At 41.4% G+C, this 9762-nt stretch overlaps 1 protein-coding gene across 1 annotated transcript in view; it reads left to right on the top strand.

Moving 5' to 3' along the window:
* Positions 1–254: 254 nt before the first annotated feature.
* The window catches only part of GFRA1 (GDNF family receptor alpha 1), a 129233-nt gene continuing 119725 nt past the window's right edge, over positions 255–9762 (top strand). Inside the window, exons 1-3 of the mRNA XM_019007146.2 lie at positions 255–775; positions 1889–2173; positions 3341–3424. Of these exons, the coding sequence (XP_018862691.2) occupies positions 736–775; positions 1889–2173; positions 3341–3424 (409 nt within the window). The 5' untranslated portion in view covers positions 255–735. The remainder of the gene's footprint in view (positions 776–1888; positions 2174–3340; positions 3425–9762) is intronic.

The raw sequence follows: 9762 nt of genomic DNA, 5'->3' as shown, positions 1-9762 counted from the left end.
CGGAGCGGCCGCGCCTCCCGCCCGTCCCAGTTCTCCCCGGCAAACTTTGGCCGCCGGCAGCGCCGCACGCGCGGCCACCCCCGCTCCGCTCCGCCCCGGCGGCGAGCGCTCCGCGCAGCCTGCGCGGCCCCGCGCACCGCCCCGGCCCCGCCGCCTCAATAAAGTTCAGGTCGTGGGGCTGGAAGAGGCGAATTGCCCCGGGGGGGCTCGGGAAGCCGCGGCTCGGGGCTGCCAGCGGGGCTGCCAGCGCCTGGCCCCGGCTGCGGGTCTCGTGTGTGCACCCCCCTCCCGCCCCCCGTGCGCTCTCGGTCCCTCCCTGGGAACAGGCGCTGCCCACCCAAGGAGGCGACCGGCGCTCCTGCCCCGCTGCCGCTCGCTCTCACACACACACATACACACACACACACTCATACACATACACACACACGCACCCGTGCGTGCGCTTCTCGCTCCCGCACTGGAGTCAGTGCCTGTGCCTGCAGGTTGCTCAGACCTGAAATCTAAGGGAAAAGCTCAGCGTTTGCGTCGCTGCTCCTGCAGCCGGTGGTGGTAGCGGTGAAGAGGAGAGAGGGTTGTGGGGTTTTTTTTGCTCGGTGGCTTTTTTTTTGGCCCCCTTGAATTCAATGGATCTGAACTTGGAGCCTTTAGACGTCGGCGGTATTGGAATATCTACATGCTGATCATCTTTGTTGTGACACATCAAGTCGTTTGGGGAAACCATCCGAAGACAGCAAGATGTTTCTCGTTCTCTTGTACTTCGCTTTGCCCTTAGTGGGTAAGTTGCCGGTGCCTGATTTCGGTCTGCACATCGCTTCATAAAGCAAAGAATAGGGTTTATGGGACCGGCAGCCTGATGGTTGTCAGTCTATTGTTTAGGCAGAACAGTGAAGTTTCCAGTAGTTTTTATGGCTCTGCCTCACATCGGTTAGCCTGGTCTACGTTTAAAGCTCTGGCAGGTTACAGACTCCGCTACTTGCCTGTCTAGCCTCTTGTTAAATTGGGTTCTCGCAAGTTACAGGGAAACTTTTCATTTAAATAAAATAAGGCTGCCTGGGGAGGGTGGGGGATGACAAGACCAGCTGAAGGATTACATCTTCACCTAAACCTGGCAGAGTGCCCGACTGGTAGTGGTTTGCAGCCCAAACTGGTTTCCTTTCCACAGAAGAGGTTTGCGTTTCCATCCGCATGTGTCTGAGGGAGCATGACGGGGGCACGATGGAGAGGAGAGAGTTAATGCAATTTGCTTTGTTCTCCTGCAAAAGCATCATACGTGGAGAGAAGTGGGGAGGGGGGGGAAGTAGCAAATTCTACCTTTATACGTATAGAATAAGCAGAAATGTGTACAGGTTTTAAAAAGTGACTGACGCAAAGATAAGCTAGTATCAATCAGTGAGGATACTTATCTCTCTGAGCGGGTTGTTCCTGGATGGAAGTGAAATTACGGCAAAGCTCTTGTGGAAAGTAACGCTGAATATTTAACCCTTCAGTTAAACCCTGGAATAGAAAACTGACGTTTTTCACCAAAGTGGTTAATGGTCTATGGAATAACAAATAGCTCGTTTTGTCAGGCACATTAACCCCTCTGGGTTTTCTTTCCTTTTTGTGTTTCCTTATAAATCAGCCATTAGGGTTAAAAAATACTGTTTCCTTGGACTCCCCCGAAAGTGGATCTAAGCCCATGGAAACCCTGTGTGCTTTTTCCTAAAGCGTAGCATGAAGCCAGGAGGTTTGCGAGATGCTGCCCCTGGGGCTGGCTGCATGTGCGGCGCCAGGAGGTGCCCCGTGCTTCCCAGACGCTTCTCTGGAGCTCGGCTTGAAGCCGCCCTCCTCCCCCAGAGAGCGCGGGTTGGTTTGTGTCTCCTCTCCATAGATGTACTTTTGTCTGCAGAAGTGAGTTCGCTGCCTGGAGGGGACCGCCTGGACTGCGTGAAAGCCAGCGATCAGTGTCTGAAGGAGCAGAGCTGTAGTACTAAATTCAGGACACTGAGGCAGTGTGTAGCCGGCAAAGAGAGCAACTTCAGCCGGGCCACGGGCCTGGAGGCGAAGGACGAATGCAGAAGCGCCATGGAAGCTCTCAAGCAGAAATCCCTGTACAACTGCCGCTGCAAGAGGGGCATGAAGAAGGAGAAGAACTGCCTGCGCATTTACTGGAGCATGTACCAGAGCTTGCAGGGTACGTGGCGAAGCGCAGAAGGCCGAGCGCAGGGTGCGGGAGCCCCAGCTCCGTGTGCCGCCCCAGGAGCCCCCGCCCGCCCTGCGCAGCTGCGGCTCCGCTCCCGGCCCCGAGAGCCGCGGCTCCCTCCGGGGGTCACGGCTCACCTGTCCTAACCACACTCAAAACATAGGGGCACGAGCATGGGAGACAGCCACAAAAACGGTCCTTTGGAGATATTTTCCTAATAATAATAAAACTCCTTAAATAGGACTCACCTAACGAGATCACAGGACACTGGAATTAGCTTCTTAGCCTTTTTGCTGAAAGTTAAATATAATATGAAGAGAAGATTGTTTTAAGTAAAAGTTTATTTTTTCCTTTCCTGTTTTTACTAGCAATATTCCCTGGGCATGCTGAGGCAGAAAAAACCCCAAAGTTTATGGTTCCTACAGCATGTAGATATGCCACTTAGAAGAGATATGACAGTGATTGATTCAGGAATCCTCTGTCATCCATATTCATGGATAGATTTCTCTTAGCCTACTGAGAACAGTCAGGTTCTCATATGAGAGATATCATTTTTAGTCCTGTTTTGCTGTGGCCCTGGAGTTGAAGGTGCAATCTCTGACTTCAGTGTGCTGTCCATTTAACTTTTTTTTTTTTTTTTAAGTTGCTTCTGCAAAAAGGGAAATAATCCCTTTCTATTCATTCATCCTTATGTTTTAACGAGTCCATATGTATTTTTTTGATAACTGTAATAACAGACATTTTCTGCATCATAAAAAGTTTCTCTTCCAACAGCACCTTGTTAGGAATGTTTCATACTAAAGATGCCAGTTTTTGGCTGTTAGTTGAGCTTCTCTAAAAATGAGCGCTGTTATTATGGTGAATGAAGAGGAACATCCTTCTCTCCTGTTGGCAGGAGATGGGACAGTCCCTGTGATGTCACAGGCTGTCTCCGCAAATTGTGACCTTACCCAAGGAAGGAGAAGAGATCTAGTGGCAGGAATAAACAATTAGCTTCTTTCAGATGTTTTTGTAGGTAATTCCTTGAGAAGAAGTAGCCATATAAACTTTTTAAAGGGATTAAAGGGGAGTACAGTTCACTGTTATGGAGTAAAAGTAAACAAATCTTCTAATGAATTATTGTGTAAGAAAACAAATCCAAATATTTTTTGTCCTTAGGGAATGACTTGCTTGAAGATTCCCCTTATGAGCCAGTTAACAGCAGACTATCAGACATATTCAGACTAGCACCAATTGTATCAGGTAAGCAGACTTAAAATTCTTTAACTGAATTAGCTGAATTAAAATTCTTTAATTGAATTTTGGAACTTTTGAGCAGTACTCATAAATAAAAAGAAATGATACCAGCTTCCTGGATTTGGGAAGCTCATGATATAGTTGCACAAAAGAAAAGAGTAATTGGTTTTAAAGTGAAAGAATGTTTGGCAGGATGGCAATTTGTATTCTTTTTGAGTCATTCTTGACAATAAATGCTAAATTTTCCTGTAGGTGGCAATCTGATTCCCTGCGTTCCCAATTTACAAATCAGTTCCTTTTTGGGAATTTGGTCAGTGCAAGTTATCTCCTATTGATATTATGGAAGATCAGAAGATACATCTTTCAAATGTTTGCATAAGGGAATACTTTATGGTTTCATACAATTTTAAAAAAAATAAAAAGAAAATTCAGAGTTCAAACTTGTCTTCTTTTCTGGAACTGCTGCCTTTTTAAAGAGCCTATTCACAACTTCCTCATTTTTCTGTTTTCTCCTTGTTGCAGTGTGGCAGCTTTTCAGAACTTTTTTGTGGTATTTTGAATATGTTGCATGGGTATTAAACAATGACGTTGATTCTTTATCAGCCTAAGTTATATTCATTTGGGGTTGTGTTTATTGAAAATGTGTTTTTTTGGGGCTGTTGACTGGGGTTACAGATTGGAATTTCATTTCTTTATAGGAGCTTCAGGAAGTGTTTTTTGAGGATGCAGTCTGTACTCTGGATTTTTATTTATTTAGCTCCATAAAACCAATCAAATGTGCACGGTACAGTGTGTAAGTTGGACAGTGCTGAAGCTCTGCTTTACTGACACACTATGGATAAGCATTAGGAGATGCCTCTTTAAAAGAAAGAAAGAAAAAAAAAAAGACCAGATAGAGTGGCTTGACCAATTTTCAGATGTACTTACACTTTTTAGGACGCAAAGTCCCATTAAAAGCCAGAGGGACCTAGGTTGTTAAGTATTTAATGGTACAGATTTTCAAAGGCATATAGACACATAAAATGTAGATAACTGCCCATTGGGATTTTCAAAAAGGACTAAGTGATTTAAATAGGCGTTAGATGCCCAGGCAGTTTTGAAAATTTTAAGTGCTTAATGCATCTTTAGGTATCTTAATGCCTTTGAAAATCGTCCCTTTAGTCACTTTTCAATATCTGACTTCAGCTCCTTATCCCATACATCTTTTGAAAGCATTGTCCCATTTGGTGAGCCTGTTGGAGAGATAGTAGAGAGCAAAGATAAATCTCTGAAGAATCTTTATTTCTTTTTATTTTTTTATTGCTTAAAACTCCAACTTAATATAAAACCAAGACAAAATCAGTGCAGAGGAGTTCCAGGCTGTTTTCTTAAAGTTTATGATCAGTCTTCCTGGAGCCAAATTCTAACCTACCTTAGCAGTTTTGTGATCTCACTATCTGCATTCTGCCTTTCTGTTGTTTGTTGGTTTTTTTGGGGTTTTTTTTTTAGATTCTCCATTTATTTGCAGAATAATTACCTTAAAAATGTAATTTTCATGCACCTATTTGGTGTAACAGTGAAGTAGGACGTGGTTGCCAACAGGTGAGGTACATCCTACCACAGTATGGATGTTACCATGTTACCAGGGCACCCCAAATTGCTGCTCCCTTGGTCAAAATTTTCAGGTTTACAAGGATGGGGGGGAGGGTCTAGAATTCATAGTGAGCAACAAACAGAAGTTGTCATGCAGTGGAAAAACACCAGTATTTGAAAGTATCGTCAGCTGAAAGAAAAAGATTAGCAAAAGCATTTTGCTTATCGTCATGGTTACTATTGCATGTTATATTATTTAAAGCTCCTCAGTCTTACAGGTTTTTTGCAGAGCTCTGCAGATATGGCAGAACTCGGTAAAATTTGATTCAAACAAACAAACAACAATCCATGTACCAGTAGTGTTGGCAGGGGTTTCATAAATGGTGTTTTGCTAATGTGGACCTGGTGTTTATAGATGTTGCTGCAGTGTTCACGCCCATTAAAGTTAGTTGTGTGTAATTAAAAGCAGCAATTAACACTTTCACACCACAAAGCCCATTCTCTGGTACTATATGACTTGGTGTGTATCGAGTGTAATGCTTTTGCCACCTTCTCTATTTATTTTTGTGGCAGTATAGAAAATCACAGATGTTTTCTTCTGTGGCATGTAAAAGGGAGATCATTGGCTGAGATGACTGTTTTGTGTCAGATAAGTCTTTTGTAGTGTACATAAGCCTGACAAATGAAGGACAGTTTTTAAAACCAGTTAAAGTTGATGTAATTCTATTCTGATAGATGTTCAAAATTGTTTCCCCTATGGAGACAGGATGTCACGTTCTCTTTAATTCAAGCATCAATATGTTGATTTAGATCAAAAATCAGGAATATATGGCTAAACCTGTTACTAAGTTTGAGTTTTCCCAGTTGAAAGACTGAGCTGTCTTGTTTTTTGTTTTGGGCATATCTATGTTTGAATATTTTTTTAAGCTACTATGTCAGATGTGGTGCTTCTGTGTCAAGAGTGTGAATTTCTTCCTGTTAAGCAGCTCTTGAAATTGCTGAAGACTTGTGTGTTTGTTTTGGAGGGTAACAGATTTGGGTTAGTTACTAGGAAGGAAAGATTTTGCTTAAACAGACATTTTTGCTTGAACCTTTGCCACTTTTGAGAGGTGAAAACATTTTAAGGCTGTTGACTTCTGTCACAATTACAGTAAATGCAAAATCTGTTGTTTGGATTTCAGAAGTGAGTTTCACACTACATTAAGGAGAGATGCTTGAATTAGTAACTTCTTAAAGCTGTCTGTGGCTTTTTACTACCTGGAGAATGGTTTACCTCTTAAGTTTGTATGGTATTTGACATTGAGCCTTACAACTGGAAGATATGTTATTATTTTGGTGTTAGCTGATAGAGTATAGTGGTCACCTTGGGCACATTGTAAGAAAATACGCTGCATAAAAATTTAGCTGCACATACCTGTAGAAATACTTAACAAAGTAATGTTTCTGAAATGTCTTATTCATTTCAACAGAAAAGGGAGAGCCACTACATTTGAATAAAGTGCCTTAAGCCACGTCTGTGAAGTGGTGTAAATAGAATACTCAGTGTTAAAAAGAGTTGGCTCTTCAGATCAATGCATTTAGGGTGACAAAGTGCTCTCCTCTCATGGATTCACTTCTAAGTTGCCTAGTTGTTCATAGGCTTATTATCCCATTGCTCAGCTTTGTGAATTTTCTTTGTTTTACATCCTTTATGTTTAGAAATAATCTGAAAAGAACAGGCTACATGAATCAGTACATTTGTTAAAACATAAGAGGGTTTGCTGTAAATCTGTGGAGAATGGGTTGGTAACACCCTGCTAGTTAGTCCTTGTTTCTAGTTGCTAAAGCACAGAACTGGTAGAAATTATTTATTTTGCCAGTATTTCTTGTTAGTGTAGTAAACTGTGCAAAGCACCTTTTACATCATTAACAAATCAGAGAAAGAAAATGGCTCATATGATTGCATGTCAAAGGGAGTGCTCCCTGGTTCTGCTGCTCTCATGAGAGGCTGCCTGGTCTAAAAGCCCAGGGAATCTTCTGTTGTAGAAGATATGTGGAAGCTTTTATTTAGAAAAGTGCATCTTTTATATTTATTATGGTAAACTTCTAAATTAAAACCAAGAACTCAAGACAGCACAGCATGTCAGGCTTCTTACTGGAGTGTGTCATTCCACGTTAGAATGCAGCACATGAAGTTACCAGGTTGGATTTGCCCACTGAGTAAGCTGTAAGTGCAAACAGAAACAGTTATGGTCAGTAAGGTGGCTTTTGATTGTATGTAAAAAGGTGAGACTAAAAAGTCAGCAGTGCTGGAATCTCAGGAGTGAGTGTGTGTGTGCTGGTGGCTCTTACACTCTTTCCTGCAGGATGTATGAAAATGGCTCTGGGTCTCCCTCTAGTACCTGTCCCTTGCTCAGGAGAATAGGTTGATCAGTAGTTTTACTAACTTGGAGTTTTTCAAAGTCTTTTAGGCATCTTGTAAAATTTGTTCACAAATTGCTAAGTCAGTTGTGGGGAAAAAATGAATCCAGCACGCAAAACCCTTCCTTGAGGATGGGACAGACTTTTGTAAGGGAATAATTCCCTCTCCCCGGCATAAAACCTGCTCTGAGTATTGATGGCACCTATTTTCCCCCTCCCCATTATATTTTTCTGCTCAGGGGTGGGGTAGTGACATCACTGAGAATGAACTTCTGGTGTTTCCTTGGAAAAGTTGCCATCAGCAAAGGTGGGCAAGGAAGGTTGGGGCTTTTCAATCTGAATTCCCACAATTCAGGGAAACAGAGCTTCCTTGTCTGTGTGCTTCTCCTCACACCTTCTCTTCCTGCTGTTCTGTAATATTAGAGCAAGCTGTGTCATAGTCAATTGATTTCTCCAAAACTTACATTACCCCCAAAATTATTTTAATCAAGAATGGAGGGTTTCCCTGTTCATTTTTGTAATTCTTGCTCTGATATAAGAGCTGTGTTCTGGGTAACAAGTCCCTGGCACTTTAATTATTATTTACTTATTTTTTTTCCTACCCAGTAAATGACTTTTCATTTGTAGAATCCATATATTGCCTTTTTTAGATTGTTTATCAAAAAGATAAGTTAGAAACTCTCTCCTAGCCAAGAAATTAACTGCTTTTTCCTTTTGGGGTTTGTGGCTTGTGAATTAGTGGCTTCTTCCATGAATTAATACTGTATGACATCTCCAATTCCTATTGCCTGAGGCCTCTAATCTTGTTTCTGTTCCTAAATCTGCATGTATTTCAAATCCCATGTATTTTTCTAATTTAACACTGTCTTTTTATAAAATTTCTTTAAGATTATTTGAGATACCACTTTTCTACAAAGGCACTTTAATTTTAAAAAATATTAAAAATGTTGATTACTGTCAACTCTCTGCAATGCTTTTATTAGCTCTTACCCCCCATATCATTGCTGCTTAGTTAAAAAAGCCAAGATACTTCATGTTAGTTGCCTTGTACATAGACCTGGTTTCATAAACAATAAACCAGATCTTACTAGGTTAATAGGAGTCTTGCAATCTGATTCTGTTCCCACTGAAGTAAGCATAACATATCAAAATCTTATTATATTATGACGTGTTCTGTTCCCTGTTGTAATTTTCCTTTTTTTGGCTTAGTTCTGGTTTTCTGATGTGAGGTCGAGCCTTTTGATAACAGAAAAGTAAAAGATTTTTATATTTAGCTGACAGACTGTCACATCTACAACTCTATTCTTCTTTATAAGGTAAAGCATTAAAATAGTAGCCCTTGAACCAATATTTAGTACTGGTTTTACACAAATCCAGGCTAACTCTGCCTTTCCCCAGTGAGAATTTGTGTCCTGTTACAAGAAGACAAACAAACAGACAAACCAGGCACCTATTTTAGCTGCATTTAACAAAATGAAAACAGTTTGACAAAAATAAGTCTAAGCATGTACAATGTTTGTGTTTGACATTTCTGAGTGCAGATTTTCTTTGCAGAGACAACTAGGCTGGGTTCCAGGCAGATAACAAGTTATCGGGGGTGCATAGATACCAGTTACTGATTTCCACTTCATTTTTATAATCAGATTGGACTTCACACAAAAGAAAATCACTTTGGAGACTGTTGGCTTGCAGGAACTCTTTGAATATCCTGTTTTCTGCATTTCTTGAAGCTAGATCTGATTATGAGAGGGGAATTAAGTACCTTGCTGAAGTAACTGATTGACTGGCCTATAAAGGCAGTGCCTACACACTTTACCTTCAAAGGCAGGCCTTGAAAATAGGAACATATAAATACTCTGTTTAGTTCATGTTGCTTTCCTTGGTAAGATTACTGGAAGCTTTTTGCTAATTTCTTTGAAGAGCTGTAAAATGGAAGATAAGGTTTTTGGTCCTCAAGTATTTAAAATGCACAGCCTTGAGCAAATGTAGCGTTTCTGCTTGTCCTGGTAGTCTGGACAGGCTTTGTGGACTTGTTTCAAGCTGGGAAACAGGAAGAAATCCATTCCATGGAAGGAGGAAACACCTGATGATGCAACACAAAGCATTTATGCATGAATATTCAGCCTCTCTTTAATGCCAAGAGTAGTAGGGGGGAAGTTAAAAGTCTTGAAGGAAACTTAGAGTTGAGCAGTATTTTCCTGAAGCTTCAAAGGGAAGTGTTGGGACATATCTGGTTGAACAAGCATGGCCAGGTACATTTTACCAAGTATAATATATGCAGTGAACCCTGTATTTTCTAGAGTAACATTCTTGGAGAATGGAACTGCCATCCTTTAATCTGTATCTTTGCAGGAAAGCATCAATTATGGTGT

This window comes from Parus major, chromosome 6, assembly GCF_001522545.3.
Source record: "Parus major isolate Abel chromosome 6, Parus_major1.1, whole genome shotgun sequence".
NCBI classification, from domain to species: domain Eukaryota; kingdom Metazoa; phylum Chordata; class Aves; order Passeriformes; family Paridae; genus Parus; species Parus major.
This window is presented reverse-complemented; position numbering and strand designations above follow the sequence as displayed.